The sequence below is a fragment of the Anarhichas minor genome, unplaced genomic scaffold (genome assembly GCF_050575085.1).
Source record: "Anarhichas minor isolate MPS153535 unplaced genomic scaffold, ASM5057508v1 ptg000022l, whole genome shotgun sequence".
Taxonomy (NCBI): domain Eukaryota; kingdom Metazoa; phylum Chordata; class Actinopteri; order Perciformes; family Anarhichadidae; genus Anarhichas; species Anarhichas minor.
The window spans coordinates 1,001,139-1,021,486 of NW_027466468.1; the positions used below are offsets into that span (position 1 = coordinate 1,001,139).

The window sequence follows — 20,348 nt, forward strand, 5'->3', positions numbered from 1 at the left end:
GGCCTTCTCACCAGCTACTGTGTCAGCCCCTATGGAGCGGCCTTATTAAATGAAGATTAAGCTGTGGCTCCCCCAGTCACAACAGGCTGCGGTGCGAGGCACACATAATCACTGTGACAGGTCGGCTGCCAATTAGTGCTCTCCTTCTGTCCTGGGAAAACGCTCCTCGCTCCTCTCCCGCTGGCGGGAAGAACTGATCCGGATTGTCCGTGATATTACCCGGGCCAGAGATCGCCGTTAATCACCAGCCGTCATTCCGCTGTGGCAGAGATGAGAGCCGGACTTGTCATCTGTGCACCAGCTCTCCCTTCCAACAGTCCTGACTTCCCGTGGTGCACACCCGGGGACCAGTCATTGGAATAATGAGATAAGTACATGGAGGAAAAGAAGTGCAAACCTCTGTTCTCAAGTGCTCTGGGTAGACTTCAGAGCGGTGGCTCGAGCAGGGCTCGATCGGTGTTTGGCTTGGACAAACGGCACCATGAGCTCTTCTGCTGAGACGAGAAGAACACGCTCCATCAATTAGCCTCAAGTTGAAAGCGTGCAGCTGTTTCAGGGAAAAAATAAAATAAAAATCTGGCCTGATAGAAGGCTAACAGTCTGACAAAAACACATCCAGAAATGTGTTTGGATGTCGGGTTTCCAAGCCAAACACGGGCCAGACGCAGATGTGATCACACTGGCTGCGTAACTAAAATGCTCAGAAGTGAACGGCATCTTTCGCCAGAGCTTAAACCCCTTGGCACAGCGAGTATAAACACCAAAACTCACACGCATGCACGGGCGTTAACCGCCTGCTCGTACGCAAAGACTGCCAGAAACCGGAATTGTTTGGTGTCTCGGGCAGTGTGCGCAACAGACAAGGCGGTTGAGCTTCCTCCGCAGCGGATTTGAGGCAATCACCGTTGCTCTGTGCATCGTTTTACAGGAGCAGAGGCTTTGGAGCAGATGGTTCGCAGACGGTAAGGACCAGGAGGTCCACAGCACTGCGGAAGCACCGCAGAACCACACTGGCTTCAGACAGAACCTGGCGTAAATCCCACCAGTCAACCAAATCCTCCTGGGGTCTGGTCGATCCCGGGGCGGATCTGGGTTCACTTTGGTCGCCTGTTCCAGACTGTAGGTGCTTGTGGTGTAAATTAAAACAACTGCCCGCCTCTCTGTCATGTCCACGGCTTTAAATACAGACAAAGAACCCCGCCGGGCCTTCTGATGTCACATTGCGGAGGAGTGATGAGGTGGTAAACTGAGTCCAGGCGGGTTTATCTTCCTCTACACCCCCATCAATGCGCAAGAAAACTTGTTTAACCAGGGTTTCAAATTGATGGCGGAGGGAATCGACTGGGCATCATGGCTACACAAGAGGCAGTTATCACAGTTACAGTATAAACACAACCTGCACACAGAAGTTATGACGGACCGTATTAGTGGTGGCTGGATCCGAGCACTCAGATGACTGATGGGATGGGGGGCTTGGCCTCGATTGAGCCCTACAGCAGAAATGGTTTCTCTGGTTACACACACTGGAGATCAATACTCCCACGAAGGCCGTTAGCTCTCCAAGTACAGGTACATGATCCAATGGCCAAAGATAATCATTATATGCTCCTACGTTCTTATTCTTCCTCTCTCTGCTCTCCTTTTCTGGAAACTGAACTGCATTGTTCTGGAACAATATGTTTCTGTTGTCAGATTCAACTTCTGTTCTTGATTTGGGTTCACTTTGGGCTACAAATGCCCCCCCCTCAAATTGGACCGACTTGCACCTACAAATCAAGCAAGCAGAGTTGCACAAATGTAACTTCCGGCCTGCCACCACAAAGACTTTTGCGCCGTCTGAGAATTTGAAAGCCAATTTGTAAAAACTGTCGGAAATTAGTCCGAGTTGCAGTGGTGCGTTTGTGTCGGACTTTAGTCCCTCTTAAATCCCAAATCAGGGATTACCTTAAGAGTGGGTGTTTGGAGAGCTTTTACATTTTAAAGTTGTTTACACAAGATCTAATGTCACTGACATGACAGAAGCAGCTGTTGTGCAAAAGATTATAGTGGAGTGGGTGGGCAAGAGAGCGGGAAGGGAAAAATAACCAGATGGATTGATTGTCACACACACGACTGCTTGTAAACCAGTGAATCTGGTGACAGGGGTTGCTGGGAAATCGCTGCAGGGAGTTCCTTAGCGGCATCAACGTGGCACAACCGAGCGCTGCTGTGTTATCGCTCTCCTCACCTTTCCTCTACCCTCCTCCCATTAGCTCACAAGACGGGGGGGTAGTCTGTCAATGGTGATAGTGCCGGAGCAGCTATTAATAAAGTCTCTTTATTGTTTATAGGCAATTCAGAGCACCACTCCGGGGATCCGGAGGATAGAAGAGCGTTTTACCGTCTCAGGGGTACAATGCAAAAATGCCTGGCGCAAACACCGGCCAAGCAGCCACGAGACAAGACTTCCTTATTCCTCTGGAGATTGCCTCGCGCATCTTCCATTGAAGTGTTATGTGAAAACCAAAATTAAACAGCTGGCTGGGTTTGACAAGGATTTTCATCAACACTTGCTCTGGCGGTTTCCTAATCACTTGATGTTTCCGGAAGAAATGTGATTCATAGCAACGGGAACACCTTTTGTTTTCCAAATAGATGATGCTGCAGTTGTTTAATCTCACTGTCAAAAACAAACAAGCAGGTCAAACTATCCACAGATGTTATACAATGATGAACAACGAGCATGCGCAGTTTGGCAATGGAAGTGCAGCATTGTGCAATAGCTTGTCAAGCTATTTTGGGGACAGAGTGCGTTATCAGGACAATGCTGTTCTGCCAAATGTCAAACCAGGACAGAAAATGAATCCCAGCAGTGCGAATGATATACGGTGTTTACACTGATCAGCAACTTGTACGGAACGTATCAGACACGGTTTACACAACTCGCCGTGTTTGCTGTGAACGCCTCGTGACATTATCTGGGCTTTGCTTTCTCTGCTTGTGTGTGTTTTACATATAGGGATTAGGTCTCTGCAGACACAGAGGGAGAAGAAGAAGATCATTCGCGTACTTTTCTAAACTGGGAGACAGGGATCTGTCAATGACGTCCAGTGTAATTTAAACACGTAGATATGCAGAAATGCAAGCCCGGGTGATCAGATAATCATTGCCATAAATAGTGTATACCTACATGCCGCGTCCTCTTATTTCCTGTCTCCATTTAATCCACAGCATCTTTACGGTCTGCAGTTACATAATCCCATGCTTATCCTAAACATTGGTGTCTGGTGTCCGGCGAGATGCTGATGAAAATGTTCAATTTTTAGACTGTCTCAAGTTCCAAGTGACCAGTATAGGCACTTCTTACATTTATATTTCCTTCTGAGTATGAAATCCATACGTTGAGGTTACAAGTTTTCTAAATTCTATTTAAAGACTCAATTTACCACACTGCGTTGCAAATCCTGTTATTTCAAGAAGCACTAGGGATCTATAGCTTGAAAATTGCATTCCTTTTAAAAGGTCACGTAACAAGGTACTTCATGATGACCTCAGCCATATTGCAGCCCTTTTCATGAACCTCCACATCCTGATCACCTGCATTTCAGAGGGCGGCCTCTCCTCCCACAGGACTATGCTTTATTATCACAAACGGGAAGTGATTATTTTACAATGTCAGTCGGTCAGGCTCCCATGCGACGGCACTGGATCTCCTCCCGCTCCGACTTCGGCAGCTTACATTTTTTTACGTTGTATTTATTTGAACTGAAGAGTGTTGCATTTCACTGGCTTTTGCCAAGTAGGGATTTTTCACTGGCGGCCGAGCGGTGGGGGAATTAACAACACATGCCCGAGTCTGAGATTTACCTTTATTAAACGGGCCACAGCGGCACTTCACGAGCCCGGGGAGTCCTAAGATGCACACACAGTGACACGTTCACGCACGGCTTTTAACCACACCGCCTGATCTTCCTCAGGGACGTAAGTCAGTCACTGGATAAGGAACTGCACCGAGTGGTTTGCCATGAACAGTAGCTTTAAGCAAGAAGGACATGGGGAGTCGGCTGTCGGTTTATAAAGGACTGAAGAAGAATGGTTCCGCTATGCACTTTACACCACACAACAACTTCCCATCGGTGACTTTTCGAGATAATTAATGGAAGTAACCATGCGCAACAATGCCACATTTTTTCATTAAAGAAGGTCATAAAGTTTCTTGGAAAAGGTCACGCAGGCACGGCAAAGTCGTGAAGCGGTGCTCGTTGGGGTTGGGGAGATTTTCCCCGACAAACAGGATGGGGCTTTAGGAACTAAATGTGCCATGGGATCACAGTTTCCAACCCAGAGAGCAGCGACTGCCACGGCAGTGTTGTAATATGAGAAAACATCAGCGTTTATTTCAAGTTTATTTACACCGTCACCACTTCACTTAATGATCCTCCCATCCAACACTCCAGGCCAAAAATGGAGAAAAATCCTCGAGGTTAGAATATTTTTGTCTTTCTGTTAAACAATGTTTTTCTTTCTTTCTTATTTTTGAAAGCCTGAATGATATCTGCCACTGTAATTGCTTCCTTATTTGGTGAATTAAATATTTACACTTGGCCTTTCCTAATCCAAAGTTTATGAGAGTAAAAGTGCATTAAGGGGAAAGACATTTATTTTAAAAGCACTTCAAACTGAGGCCATCGTCCCAAATGGTGTGTTTGGACCGTCTGAGAGGAATGGTTTACTTTTTGAAAAAAAAATATTTCCCTTTGCTGTATTCATACCGAGAGAAATTCCAGAATTGACTTCTCATTTAATGGCCTGACATACATGCTGTGTGCACCGCAAATATCTCTCGAGCTGACGGGAGGAAACAGAGACGGCCATTGAGGAAACCTGCAGTTCGTACTTTGAAGAATTCCACTGAGGAGGAGAAGGGAGATGGGAGAGTGGGGGGGGGAGATATACCTCAGAGAAGGAGCTGGCTTGAACAAGGACGCCATGGAAAAATACTGATATTTCACACACGGAAACACTACCGTGCACCTCACAAAAAAAAACCACAGACGGTGAAAAAACAAAGTTGAGTGGAAGGTACAAGGGTTACATGAAACAGGTGGAACTCTGAGACGGGGAAAGAGCTCTCCTGCGGGATACGTGGCCTGTTTTCTTTAATATCCACCAGAGCAGTGTAAACTCCAAAATGGACGGTATCTCTTTCACACACATCGACATATGGCTGTGTAACGTCCTTACCTCTCCTGCAGTGCCTCATGGCCATTTTGCACATCCTGGACTCGGCGATGGTGGGACAGGGTATTGTGTCCTTGGGTGGTTTCTTTACAATGTGCCGCGTCCGGGTCTCGAGACCCCACTTGTAGCCGCAGGTTTTGTTTCTCCTGGTGCAGGCTCCCCAATCGCTCCACTGGCCCACCTCGCAGCCCTCTGCAGAGACACACAGAAACAGTGAAGCGCAGTGAAACCACGGCTGAGTGCAATTCGGAGGCGACTCAAAGTCCCCCCCCCCCGGGTCAAGCCTTAATACGGAGGCCACGGAGCTTTACTGGGATGCTAAAACCTCTTTGTGTGTGGTCCCGGTTCGGTACAAAATAAGCAGGACAACTGAGAAGTTATAGAATACAGTGTACAGGTAAAGTGAGGTGTGAAGTGGTTTGTTTACTCTCTTGATGCTTTTCTTTTTTTTTGTACATATTTGTGTTTGTTTCACGTACCTCCACACTCCATGGTTTCCTCCAGCGGGGCAAAGCCCTCGGGGCACTTATCAAAGCAGCGCCCTTTGTGTAGGTAAAAGCCTGACTTGCACTTGGTGCAGAAGTCTTTGCTGAAGCAGGACTCACAGTTCTCTATCCTGCACCCTGGAGGAAGGAGGAGAGAAAAAAGGGGAGAGTCATCAGGGTCCGAGCAAACCCTCTCATCTGGAGTTGATCGAAAGCTAAGGGGTTTGGGGAAGGGGGTTCTTGAAAGGATTATGTTGTCTCTCCCGAAAAAAAGAAAAGAAAGAAAAGCCGTCGGTGATATTTTATTTTTCATCTTCCTGCTCTTGTTCTTGAGTGAGCAAATCGACAGTGTGAAAACAGCAAACAACAGTGAGACAGTGAGGAATTGTGTCACGCTGACCTCTTTTAAGCAAATTGCACCAACATCCAACAGTCTAGATGTTTTCAACTAATAGCCGTGCTGCGACAAGAAGAATACACCCCATTAGGGCCCTGAATAGTGTCCTAAATATGCTACACTATCACTCCACACTGCACCAGTCTGTGTGCATAACTGAGGATTACTGGGGAGTCCTGTTCTCATTAAAGGGTGAATGATGGCTCATGATCACAATGCCAGCCAGCTGTGTGGAAGTTCTGGCCACGATGTGAAAGGGGGAAGGTGGGTCAGGACGGGGGGGGGGGGGGGGGGGAGGGGCGAGGAGGGGGACAGCAAAACTTTGCGCCGCCTCGCCAAATAAATGCTGATGCGTTTAGTCAGCAAAAACACGACAGCACTCTTATACTCCCACACCACGCCCTGCTGCCGCGCGTGACACACGGCGTCGTGCTCGCAAAGGAAAGGCACGGCAGTGTGTCATCGAGTGCTGACTCTGCAAATAGCACGTCAGGCAGGGCCAAATTACTACAACCACGCCAACAGGGCGACACACAGGCCCACATGATTAGAAGGAGCCTCCCAGAGCTGGCTAATTTATGGCGTTCCTCAGAGGCCCCTATGTGGGCCCAATGGGCTTCCAACGTTGGGGGAGACACGATCTACGACCCGCAGCCACCGTCACCCACCGCTCGCCAGGTTGCTCCCCAGGTAATCTGTTCCGCTGATTGTGTCTCGCGCCGGGGGACGAGACATGCGTTAGCGCGTGCGTGATTTTCCACATCTGAGCGCGACGGAGGAGGAGGGCTGCTCTTTTATCTGTGACCCTTGCAGGGCCCGGGGAAGGGAAGGTTCTCACAATCACACCCCTTAATTACACCATCTCCAGCTAACCATCAGCCTCCTCCTCGACATTCCTCCAAAACGAGGGGGTCCCTCCCCGCTTTACTTTGAACCCTAAAGTGTGGCCTCTGCCCACTCACTCTGGTCTCACGCTTTCCCGACCAGTCTAAACAAACCATCGACACACACACACACACACACACACACACACACACACACACACACACACACACACACACACACACACACACACACACACACACACACACACACACACACACACACACACACACACACACACACACACACACACACACACACACACACACACACACACACACACACACACACACACACGGCTTGAGATACAGACCAACTCGGCTCTGAAGCGGTACTCCACATTCTGAAAAACGTAGATAAACTGACTTTAATATCTCTAATCTCGTTGGTAATTACCTGTGTTCTCACATCGTATTATTAATTCAATCAACTGATATTATTGATCTCCTCACTGTATTTCTTTTGCTCCATTTTATCTCTCGACATAAGTCTTGGATCTCAGGAGTTACGCATTGCTGGGGAGATTTCGGTGTGGAATGTGTGAGTCTAAGAGAGGCATGAAGTTCTTTTGCTGTATTTTTTTTGTCTTCTTTGTTTTTTAAGCTCTCTGGCCCTTGTCCACTTTGTTCTGGGTGAACCCGAATCAGTGAGGCTCGGGTTTGATTCAGGCTAAACCCAATACAAGGAGCAGGCTAATAAATCAACAGGCTAATTGGAAAGCATAACTCTGTGTTTTACCCTTCACACTTCCCAGGCCTGTCATCACCTGCTCCTAAACAAAACAAAAAAATAAAAAGACAAAGAGGGGGAAGAAGAACATCTGGCAGTACTCTCAAGCACTGGAGTTGTTGTGCAATCCTCAGTTATTGACAGTAAATAGGAGCAACACAGCTGTGTGAAATACTGTTTTCTTGCAGTAGCACTTGACACGGCTTCTTTTGATTAAAACAGGACTGTCTGTTTCAGAAATGGCGCAAACGCCCGGAAACGTTGTTTTCTAAATAGAAGATAAGTAATAATGTCACCCTGTGAGATGGATGAGGTGGATGACACATCAATGCGGCTCCATGGGAGTTAGAATGCAGGGAGGCGAAGCTGGAGGGTCAGAGGTCATCGGGGAGCGAGGTGGGTAGGAAGGGATCACTGTGACAGATATTTATCCCTCTGTCAGGTTATCTGGCAAAAGGCTATCTGGGACAGCGTGGGCTATCTGGGACACTGGAGAAGCTCCCACACTGACCAATGGGCCAAGTGAGGCAGCTCGTCCAGCAGCACCAGAAACCGATGCAGAGGAGCGGGTTCATTCTCCCTGCAGGATTAACCTCTGGACCACCTTTAAAATCTTCGTCTAGGTGCCTCGGGGAGACTAATGAGAAATAACGAGGTCATCAGATCCCATTGAAGGCCCCGGTGTTCCTGGGACTTAAACGCATTATCATCATTATCTCCCGGCCTGGTTCTGGCCCCTGAGTTACATCACGAACGCAGGAGGAAACGCCTTGTGTTTCAGCTCTGAGGGGAATTTCATAAAAAGCTGCGAGTAAAGTGGCATAGGGCGAGCGATTTACAGAGATGTCGTCAGCGCTGCGGCGGTTCCACCATTACCCGTATCGCTGTCACGCCTTCTTTTTTCTTTTGTTGTTTGTTTGACTTTACACTTGAATTTTATGTGGTTTTGCATGTCAAGTGCATTTAAAGTTGCGAGATGAGTCACAGAGCGTCACTCGTGCTCTAATGGTGGTTGCTTGGCAAAAGATGTCCCTCAGCTGTGGTCTGGATAGGGAACCCACCGATTTTTATCACAGACACGCGAAGCCTCAAGTGAGCTTCAGTCAACTTCTGTTCCTCCGCAGCCTGACAGCACCATGTGAAATCACTCTATTTATTTACACGGATGTTCGCTGTGTAAAGAAAGGGTGGCAAATCGTTTTTTTTTGCTTTTTTGCGTTATCTGAGCTGGAGGGCGGGTTGTGAGACCGCTCATCAGCCTCCTCCGGAGAGCTAACCAGAACCGATGCTGCACAGCGGGAGCGTCCATGTCGTAAAAGGCCTGGCAGTGCAAAGGGGGAAAACAAGCCCCATTTTTCCATCCCTCTCCTCCAAGCTGATTCGAACAGCTCTGACCCAGTCTCTAGGCCCCGGGTTTGGCTGACATGGAAGCTTTGGCTTGCTCGCTGCCACCCAGCCATGTCGCGTGGAGCTGCGGATGGCAGGAGTTCACGGCGAAGGCCAGACCTGCTATGTTCCCCCCCAATTCCCTCCGTGCTGTTTTTCTTTTCCACCTGGGTGCTCCTCCGCTAGCGCCAGCGTACAGAGCCAGGTAAAGCAGAGGTGGTGTTCCTGTCAATCAGCATCACCCAGAGAGAGAGAACGGCGATGACAGATGTGTCAGCGGTCCTTCAAGCTTCTTCACTCCAAGGAACACAGTCTGTGATACACCACGACCGGCCCTGGATCTGCTCATCCAGCTCCACACAGACAGCTTCAGACAGTGGTCAAGCACAGGCAGTCGGCCCGTCCACTCGCACTTTACGCTGCTTGGTATAAAACAGAGTTATTAAATACAACCCGATTCAACTCTTGGTTTGGTGGTCCATTGTGTTGTCTGGCAAATCTGAAAGTTAGCAAAGCTGTGATGATTGAACGTCTCTTGGTGAGGCGCACAGGCCAAAAGCAACTGGTCTTTTTGTTGGTTAGTCTGTGCAATGGAAATACCCGCAAGCTCAGAGTTAGAGCGAGAAAGGGAGAAGCTGAACGAGAGACGTGGAGAGGCTGCCAGCACCGCCAGCTAAAGGTTGAAAAACCCATTTTGGTTCCTTTATAGCGCCTTGGTACCAATTTGGCCGGGACGCATGATGCACGGCTCTCATCCACCTCCAACCAATTCCCATGGTGTACTTGAAAACTGAAACGATCTTGGCGAAGTCGCATCTAATCGACTTCTACTTCCCGCCCTAAATTGATGTGACAAAGCAGAAAGACAATTGGATCTGCAGTAAAAAAATAATAATTACAATAGGCCGTCCAAAACAATTACCTCTGACAGAGGAGTCTCCAGTGGCCCATTAGACTGGCACTGACTGAGTTGTGATATTTGAACCACGTTTCCAGGATATTGTCAATTCCAGGCCTTCATCAGACTGGTTGTTGGTTGGCAGCGAACACAGCTGGGTTTTTTTTTTTGCGTGTTTTAAAGCCCGCTGCGGTGGGATACGGTTGGTGTCTAGAGTGTGAGTGAGTGCTAGTGTGTGTGTATAGCAGTGGGGGGTCCATAATACGCCCCGAGGGAGGAAGTTTTGAATGCAGCCTTGCTCCCATTCTGACCCTCTCAACGCTTTCTCTCTTCTAAAAGACAGCTCTGATAGTCGCCTTTCAGCTCGTAATTCTTTCAGCAAGAGAGCCCGCCTGTGATACAAAATGACAGAATATGCTTTGGCTTGGGAATGTAATGTTAAAACCGAGGTATTATGAAATGTGACTGAGGCGAGAGCATGACTGCGCCGCATTCACACAGATTTGGCTGTACATAAAGCGGCACACTGTGTGAACGTTGCTACAAATCTTCGGCGCGGAGCGGCGGGTTGACACCCACAGACACTAGCGTGGGGCCTCTTCTGGGCAGCTGATAAGAACCCCTGTGGATAACGCTGGCGTTACTGCACATGGTTTATGGCTCATATCAGTCCATTGGCTGCTGAAAGGAGTTCTTGCAGAGCAGAGACCCAATGCAACATAATAATAAAACAAAAAAGGCACTGCTAACCAACCGGCTACATCTCAGGAGTTAATATTGTGGCTCCCGTGTATCGGGCCTCTTTGGAGTTCAACTGAAGTGTGGCTGTAAATGGGCTTTCAGTTATGTTATGTTGCGGAAAGTATAGTTCCCACTGCTGTTGGCTATGGGGTTATTTTTGATGTGGGGAAGTGACACCAGAACAGACAGCCTTTAATTTTAAATTCATCAAGTGAGGCACAGTTTCTCAAGTAGTCATGAGAAATTAGTACTGTTGTGGTAAGGGCTATAAATTACTAAACTTCAGGAACTTGAATTTCTAAAACCAGGAACAAATGCTTTTTTTCATTGCAAATTGCATTACTGAAAATATTCGTATTTTTCAAATTTCTTTTGTACGTCTTCATTATGATAAAGTACACTATTACATAATTTTCTGTGATTGAATATAGGTACAGCCTACAGTTTCCCTTTTTTATAAAATTTTCTTTTTTACTTATGTGAATATTGTAACATTGGGAGATATTGAGAGACTGCTGTTAGTGTGTATTTTCCGAATTTGAAGACCAAAGACATTAAGGGACAAGTGAAGTACAAAGTCTACAATCAATTGTTTCAATGTGAGACTGTGATACCCATACCTGTGTTCCAATTCAGAGGCCGTGTACCTCCTAAAGGATGAGGCCGATAATGTGGGTCTTTTAAAAAAAGGACCAGAAGGCCACGCTGAGCCTGCTCCTCCTCCCCAAAGGAGATTGTCTACCCTCACGGATAAACCTGGTGCAAACCTGGTACAATCCTTAACTCACAAAGTCATAACGGTACGACCAGGACGTTGACTTATATTACAGTCTGAACTGTGACATTTTACTCAAACCCATGTGAACAACTGGCAAAAACGGTAGATGGTGAATACATCACACAGCTGATGATGTTTTAGCCAAACAAACCGTCCATTGCGTTAGCTGTTAACCAAACAACCCCCCCACTATAGACGCAGAGTAACGGTTGGGGGGGGGGGGGTCGGTGATACACCCAGCTGTGTTATCACTAGCGGCCCCTACCAGTCAGGAGTGAGCGAGGAGTCAGCAGGAAGTCAACGGCAGCGTAAAACAGCCAATACAAGGCGTTATGAGAAAGTGTGAGTCACCTGCAGAGGTCCTTGAGCCTGCAGCCATAACTGGCCACCCAAAAAATGTTGTGCAGTTTGCTGCAGCAGAATGCGAGATTAGCCGTGGACAGACATGGAGGTGCACACTCACTCACTGAGCGCAGGCACGCGCGACAGATCGCATGATCCTTCTGGCGGAGATACTACCTAGCAGTATTGCGCTGACCTTTATCGGTAAAACTATCCTCTCCTTGCATCACACTGCGTCATATTGCTAGCTCACAGAGTAAGAAGTGCATTTATCTCTTCTCTCCTCCCATGCCTCTCTCTGTCACACGCCTCGGGAGGCCTTTCAGAAAAACTGAAAGTGAGGTTTCGGCCAGCGTACAAGCCTCTTGCTTGTCTCACTCTTGTTTTCTTTTACCCAGGCAGTCGACAAAAAAAAATTCTTGAATGAGATAAGATCACACAGACAAACTCCGGTGTAATAATAAGCAGCTGCTCCCCAAGTGATTTCAGAGACTGTGTTTGAAAAGATCATGATAACATGAGACCTAATGCCACGTTCCAGGGCCCTCTTTTGGAAGCCAGGAGCACCCGGCAGCTGGAGAACCCCCTCACCATCATTTCTCCACTGTGCCTTTGAACTCTTGCGTCAACTCACAAATAATATTTACTGACCCAACACTTTGCTTCCAACCCAACAAAATATCCGCTCACGTGAACGGTTTAGTGAAAATGACATGCGGAGCGCAGCTGAGAATGAGGGTCAAATAGGGAACTGGATTAGAGAGTCATGACTGAGGCAGTGATCACATCAAAGTAGGTCTCGCTCTGAGATCTGATGCTACGTGACAATGCAAGATGTTGCTCTATGAGCAGTTTGTACAGAGAGGAATTCAGATTAACTTTCCGCACACATCAGGATCAATTAAGATTAAAATTCACATAGCATGGGGATACAGCGGTTAGGCTAGCAGGGTTTACGTAAAAAAAAAAAAAAAAAGAGAACAAGATGTCTTTCTCTTCCAATTCTCTGAGTCATGAAAATTGGGTGACACGACTGGTACTGGTTATAAAGAGCAGATTTACAATAGATATGCAATAGTGTGTAGACCAACATAATATTTGAAAGGATATTTAGATTTTTTTCCACGTTAAAGGGGTTTGTTTTTTCCTTATCCTGAGCGAGGGTAGAACAGGACAGAAGATGTCATATGCTGTACAGACTGTAAAACCCCCCGAGGCAAATTTGTGTTTTGTTTTTTTAAATATTTGGCTATACAGATAAAATTGATTTGACTACCACAGCATGTAAATAAGACAACTTTAGCGCATTTTTTCGGCTAACTACATCCTCACAACTGCTAGCTAGCGCCAACTTAACAAACAAAGAGGATATAAACCCTTGTTAGATGCATCTTCCAGTGCCATCTGTTCCTGCCCAGCTAAATGTGAACAAGCTCTGACGTCAAACTGCCAGATTTCTGGGTACTGAAGTCGCAATTTCCTCAACCATCCAAGCTCCCAACATACAGCATTGGCTGGTGCAGCTTTAACATGCCAGCGGAGGTACTTGCATCTTGGTCGACAGCGATTGGGTGAGCAGAATGTAGCAGGGTTTTTTTTTTCTTCTTCCTGCGGTTGATGAATGCTCGCATTATTGGGCCAAAAGGTCCGGACGCCCTTCTCCGGGGCTTGCCTCTGTCAGGAGTTTGGCTCTGGGAAGCAAATGAGTTCAAGTTCCTTTCTGTTTTCTTTCATATGAAACACTCAGCCAACACCTCGGGCTCCGTGTAAAGCTACAAAGGCTCTCTCTTCGAGCAGATTCCATGTTAAAATAAGGTTATGAGATCGGGGTGCTACATGAGGAGGAGAGGGAGACATTTCATTAATTGAATTTTACAGTTATTTCTTTCACGAGAATCATGAGAGCATGTCAGTGTTTCGCTGTTATTATTTGGAGTTTTTTAAAATAGTAAAACATAATTTAGAGTGTGTGAGACCGAAGGCGTGGTCTGTCTCAAGTTATTAAACCAAAACAGTATTTTAAACCAAAGATATGTGGTGAAAAACAACATTTACTTCTTTTAGTGCAAGCCGCAAGAGTAACATGTGTAACAATGAGACTGTTATGAGACTATTAGCACAATATCTAACATTGTCTTTATAGCTGAAACAATAATTAAAAGTGAGCCAAGTTTCCCTTCCTCGCGGATACACTACTAATCCTAAGGATTAATGCTTTGCCGCTCTTAATGCTTTGTTTTTTTTCTTATCAAACTTCAATGAACGCACGGTTCTCGGTGGAGGATCTGGACTCTTCAATTGTGACTGGCTTTCTGTTCAAAGTAAAAAAAATACTCTGGCTGCCAAGAAATGACACTGTCTGGTGAAAGTCTCAATGCACCAGCCAAAAGAAGTTAGTTTCATGCCCGAATGCGAATATATAATCATCTTTGTAGTTCAGATGATATTGAATGACATGGCCAAAAGGGCTGGTTTTTACATGTTGTTTTCAATGTGACGATAAAAAGAGTAGGTTTGGCAGAGTCTTCAGCGCTTCCTAACCTCACGTTTGCATCTGGATTTCCAGCCTTCAAACATCCTCGTGACCGTGTAGGATGTTTGGTATTGTAGCTGTGAAGGGATTGTTAAAGAGACATGAGAAACATCCTAGCTGGAGTTCGCGGTCAATTCCCGAGGGAGACGCTGCTAAGACGATGCTTCACTGCTCACATCCACCTGTGTGAACAGATGAGCCGTTCAAATTGTGAGGTATGTGTGTCTCCTCTGGATAATTGACAATAAATCATGTGTTGTGGGGAAAAAGAGGGAAGCTGAAGGTGTGTGTGTGTGTGTGTTCGTGTCTGAGGATGATGGGGTGCTGGGAGAAGGAGGGGAAAGTCAGCGGTGTGGGAGATGGAAGGGTTAGGGGGAGGCAGGGTGGGTTAAAGTCGAGGGTACTCACTGGAGCACATGTTGAGTTCGGGGCTGCGCATGCCGTAGTATCCGGCCGGGCAGTCGTGAAGACACTCCCCGTACTGCCTCATCCTCTCCCTCCGCAAAAACAGGAAGAGCTTGGGCTGGCAGTTCACACAGCCGTTGTCCCGGGAGCACACCGAGCAGCCTTTACAGATGGGGTACGCTCCATAGGTAGCTGCTGGACAAACACAGAGTAAACAGCCAAAGGTGATGAATAAGACGGAAGTAAACACGTAAAGGTGTGGGCATGCTGTAATCGAAGGGCTTGTTGAAGAGTCAAACAGTAACCAAAACCCCCTCCCCCACATGCACGTTACTGATGTCTGATGAAGTGGGGCTTCGTCTAACAATATTTGTACCTTTTCTGCTCGCTGGCTTCGTGGATCGATTTAGTACAAACAAGTGCAATTTCAGGAAAGATTGTTTAAAACTGAATGCAACTATCTGAATTTGAATCATCACCTTCATCATCACCTTTCTATGACAGCAGGATCCCCCCCCCCCCCTTTCGAATGTGGTTGTTTCAGACACATACTTGTTCAGTTCAAGCATACTCCAGCCTTGAGCCTGAGCATTAAAGCCTCTGAATAGCCTCGCAGGTGCGCTTCGATGGGAATTTATCGGGTCACGCATCATCATCTACCAATAAGAATGAGGACGGTGTGATATTTGTCCCGTGCAACAGAGCTAACAGGAGATTTAGGAAGATGCCGGTCAATTAGTCCATACACGCCCACACAGTCCTGAGAAGAGGTCTAATCAGCCACATTAACTGAAAACACCTGTGTGGGTGTTCAGAGGCTTTGACAACAAAAGGGACAAGTTGCCCTACAACTACATTTTACAAGCTACCCGGCTCCAAAACTGGACCATGACCAAAACAGTGACCTTTCAATGAGTAACCAGTGAGATGACCGGCGTCCGTGATGTTACATAAAAATGACCAGTGATTGCCAAAAAGGATGAGAATGTTTATCAAAGTTAAATACATAATTCAAAAGCAGGCTTTGCTCGGCTCATATGTTTTATTTAACTTCCCTGGCAGTTTCCTGCTAGCTGGTGCATGAAGGTGACATAAACCCAGTGACAGTTGAGAGTTAGGGGCATACGAGAATGTAGCAATGTTTAAATATTAGGTCAGAGCTACTGTTAGTTTGTGCTACAGTCGCATTGGAAGATGCTAACATGGTGGTTCAGAAGGCTGTTTATTCTGCACTTGAAAAGAAAATCCGAGTTCTTTTAGCCCGGAGTATCATCCCTCATGTGTGGACGACCCTGACTTCACCCGATGACAAGGACAGGGTGAACTGGAGGCAACAGACTCAACTGTGGGAGGGCTGACCATCAGAATACAAGCCGAGTACAAGGCTAAAACCAAAACAACCATGATAGATATATCAGCAGGATATACTCTAATTCATAGTAAAAAATGTCCAATTCAACAATTTGTCATTCATGCAAACTCTGGCTCCCCTCTCGATACTCGAATGCTGATTGGTTATGAATGTGAATATTGCATTAATTCTGGTCAGAGCTGGCCTCCTGAACGATTGTGTTGAGACAGCCGATGAAAGCCCCCAAAAACCGCATTGGTTCTGGCCTGGGCTCAGGTTGCCTGTGAAAGACAAAGGAGCCAGTAACAAGACAGTTCCATTCCACTATAAGTGACTCTCAGCGTAGACTCCTTAGCATCCCGTTTACAGGAAAATGTCCTTGGGCGAATACAATTTCTCCAAACGAGAGACACTTCAGTTGATCTAAGCCGAATCTTAAATATCACAAGCAGGGACCGGGTAACAGCGCCGCTCAATCGGAGCGACCCACCACAATGCTTCATAAAACACTGTGCAGCAAACTGGACAAACCCTGAGAGGCAGAGCAGAGCATGCCGGCGTTACTGGCCGTGGATGCGCATATTAGATTCCACCCGCCCCCCCCCACCGAAACAGATTCGCCCAGACGAAAGGGAGCGCTAAGTGGGCCCAGTGCAAGCATCAGTTTGTAATCATGTGAAAACCAGTCGCCGAATGTCAGACTTACAATCTTTTTTTTTCATTTCTTTTGTTGGTGTGCTGGGAGACGGTCAAACCACACTCATTCTCCTGAAGTCGGGGTGGATGGAAGTAAGATTGAGTGCTAATCTGAATGTGTCTCTGACGGTCTTTAGGGATGAGGTTTACAGCGACACCCCATCGATCACAGCAGCGCTCCAAGCCCGTTCATCGCACACACCGGCTATTGAAACCAATCAATGTTACTTTTGATTTTTTTTTTAATGCTGTTGCAGCTGTAATAAAAGTGTTTCACGTAACACCATTCTTCCAACATTCTCCCATTCAGTAAAACTAGACTGCACCATTAGACCGAACCTCATACTTAACCATATATTTCTGTAGGATAGACAGTATGGATGTGTTTACAGGAAACTGACACACACATTAACTTGGTCACATTTACTCCCACTGCCCTCGCCAAACTTGAACACAACACTGACAGGAAGGGAAAGCCAACTTGGCAAAAGTAAAGGACTGTGAAAGCTGGAAAGCTTATTTCTCCCACCCGTAAAGAGCCTAGAAGTATTGACAGAGCACTAACAATACAATCCCAACAATAATAGAAAAATTGAACCAAGGCATGTGGTCATCTTAGATCACTGGCCAGTCAGTCAGCGGAGAAATTATAGCCGCTGAAAAGGTTCTTCATGACACGACTTAAAAATCATGCACACACTTTGTTGTCAAACATTTGTTTTGCTGGTTACTAATCTCACTACGCACGCTGATTGAGGACAACATGATCACACGGCGTTTGAATGCAGCAGATCCCACATCCTGGAATTAGCGTACGACTGGGGAAAAAAAAAAAGGAGGGCGAAAGGAAAAGGCTGTATACGGTGCAGAGGAACTCTTTTGGTGCTGATCTTGGGAGATTAGATGGTGTGTGTGTCTATGGAAAGGTTTGGAAGTTCAGGCCACAGGTATGTCAGGAAGGAGGCCACAATTCACAGTGTCTGGAGCAGCGCCTTCCAACTCTCGTCCTACACTACCGGCATAATGTCTAGCGCACTTTACATCAATCTGTCGACTGCCACAAGTTTCAGCCATTCTTAAAGAAAACACTCATTCATATGAATCTGATTTTTGAGACGAGAAGAAATATGAGAGTGGCTCCCTTTTTACGACAAAGTTGTTGAAAAAAAAGTATTTGGAAGAGCCTTGTGGGTAAAAATCTTTACCTCAGCGCGCTTCATTGGCATGAAAACTGAAAAGTGTTTGCCATGCTTTTAAGTGGCACTAAAAGAAGAGAAAATCAAAGGGAAATGGGTTAAGTGTTAGTTCTGAAGTCTCCACAGATCATTGGAGCTTAACCTAATTTGGCACTGGTAATGTTTCGTGTGCTGGGGGATGTGTTCTGAGTTATGGATGTGGTTTTTGTTTTTGCACATCGTGCCTTTCTCCTGCTCTCAAAGAGAAGACACATTCAAGCCCGGTCCATCCAAATGATAACCGTGTTTTGACACATGCTCGACTGCCTTCTATGGCTTCTTCTTTCCCCACAAATCATGTAATGCCTCGGCTCGTCTAGCGTTTCTTCTGTCAATCACGTCGAACCCGAAGCGACCCAGCCGCACAGAAAGTGATCATTGTGAAAATACATGTGTTTTTTTTTTTTAAAACAGAAGAGGAACGTGCACGCCATTGTGCCACTCCCTGCGCACGACAGGCCTGATGCCGTTTACGGTTTCAACCACAGAATACATACTACGTGTAGCAAAACAAATCCGCAGTTCCCACTTCTGACATCTAACTGAAGATCGCTCTAAGCCTCAAGTATTGTATTTACAAAAGCCAAGGTCCAAATGAACATTACTGGAGAAGCCTCTGCACGAACTTTATAACACAAAGACTTAATAAGTGCATCATTGTGTCATGTCTACAAGGCAGAGGGACGCTACAAAGCTGAACCACATGAAGGATATATATACATCAACACATTATATTGTGACAGTTAGACTGAAGATGATTTTGTGTGACACACAAAATGCATTTAAAATCATGAGGGGATCACGGTATTAATTTGCATTCATAAGTTGAACTAATGTGTATGTTTTAAAAGACGATTTAAACATTTTGGAAGATAAGCTAATTCGCTTTCTTGCCGAGAATATTTACCACTCTTAAAGAGACAGAGAATGTTTTAGTCCCGCCCAAACAATTAATTGCTTCCCATTGACTTTGTATTTTGTTACGGTGCCTGTAACGTTCCCCTGCTAGGATGGGCATCCCAGCGTCTACTGGGATGCACTATGACAGGTTAAAGAACCCACAACTAAGTGATGCATCAGCAGGAAGAATAAGAAAACTAACTCATGATGCCTAACGTTATGTGCAGTTAGCATTTGTACCAAATGTCCGTTTTAGAACTAAAGCTCTGTAAGTAAAGCTAAAACATTTTGACAATACGCAACTTGTGTTATGGTGGCATGACACTGGAATGAAATGGAGTAAAATGCCTGAGCTAACTCAGTAGCGTGCTATCACATATCTAACATTAGCTTGCTAACTTGTCCCCTCAACATTTTAGCAGCCTGTTAGCAAAAAATCTAGAAACACAACAAGCCCGGCTTTGTACAAAAAGTTTTAACTTTAAACAAATTATATCAAATGTGTTATTGAGTTAGCTTTAGAGACGCTAGGCAGATGTTGTTGTCTTAAACAGAACCAAGCTAGCTCTTTCCCCATTTCTAGTTTTTATGCCAAGCTAAGCTAACCGGCTGCTAGTTTCCATCAAACTCTCGGCAAAGAAGCGAAGTGTACTTCCCCACCAATCTTTTTTTATGTTCGGTCATCATAAAATTTGAAACTAAAACGTCCGACATATAAGATAATTAAAAAAATTAAATCACAATTTAGACCATTACACCATTACATGGTGAAATGGCTGTGCAGATATTCATTGATAAGCATCTACGATGTTCAGGTGACGTTTTGGTCCTTCATTCATGCGAAACAGTCAACATGAAGAATGACGGCATGTTTGGGGCGTAGCACTTTCATTCTACAGCTGTATAGGCTTGCTGGGAGGTTTGCTCTGAAACAGCTCAAGAGCAATTAGGGCCGCGGTGAGATCCAGCAGAAACCCAAACTCTGTCTCAGGTACGTTTTTATGAGTCCAAAGCAAGCGTGACAGGCTGTGCTCGAGGCTGCCAACAACCTCCGCATATACAGGGGGTTCCACCCACGGCCGGCTCACTTCCTGCCTTCCACTCACCTACTGTTACCCATGAAATCATTCACATTGACCCATTCCAACTTTCTGCAACCCGAAACCCTAACAAGGCAAATTGCACATAATTTTTGTGTTTCTTTTAAAGCTCCGAACTTATCATTGAGAACAAGAAGACATTCTTACGTTGGGTTTCACAGACGTGGGCTCTTGTAAGCTGTCTTTGGTAAAAACATTTTAGAGTCGGCGCTGCTAAAAACTGATACTTTGGAACCATTTTTACCCCTTTAAATTTGACAATTTTATTAT

At 46.0% G+C, this 20,348-nt stretch overlaps 1 protein-coding gene across 2 annotated transcripts in view; it reads right to left on the reverse strand.

The window, feature by feature from the left end:
- rspo2 (R-spondin 2) overlaps positions 1-20,348 on the reverse strand; it is a 55,162-nt gene that overhangs the window by 16,413 nt on the left and 18,401 nt on the right. For both annotated transcript variants that reach the window (XM_076096622.1, XM_076096623.1), the window contains exons 2-4: positions 14,800-14,988; positions 5,700-5,843; positions 5,224-5,412 (exon numbers count right to left, since the gene is read on the reverse strand). In XM_076096622.1, coding sequence (XP_075952737.1) covers positions 5,224-5,412; positions 5,700-5,843; positions 14,800-14,988 — 522 coding nt within the window. The remainder of the gene's footprint in view (positions 1-5,223; positions 5,413-5,699; positions 5,844-14,799; positions 14,989-20,348) is intronic.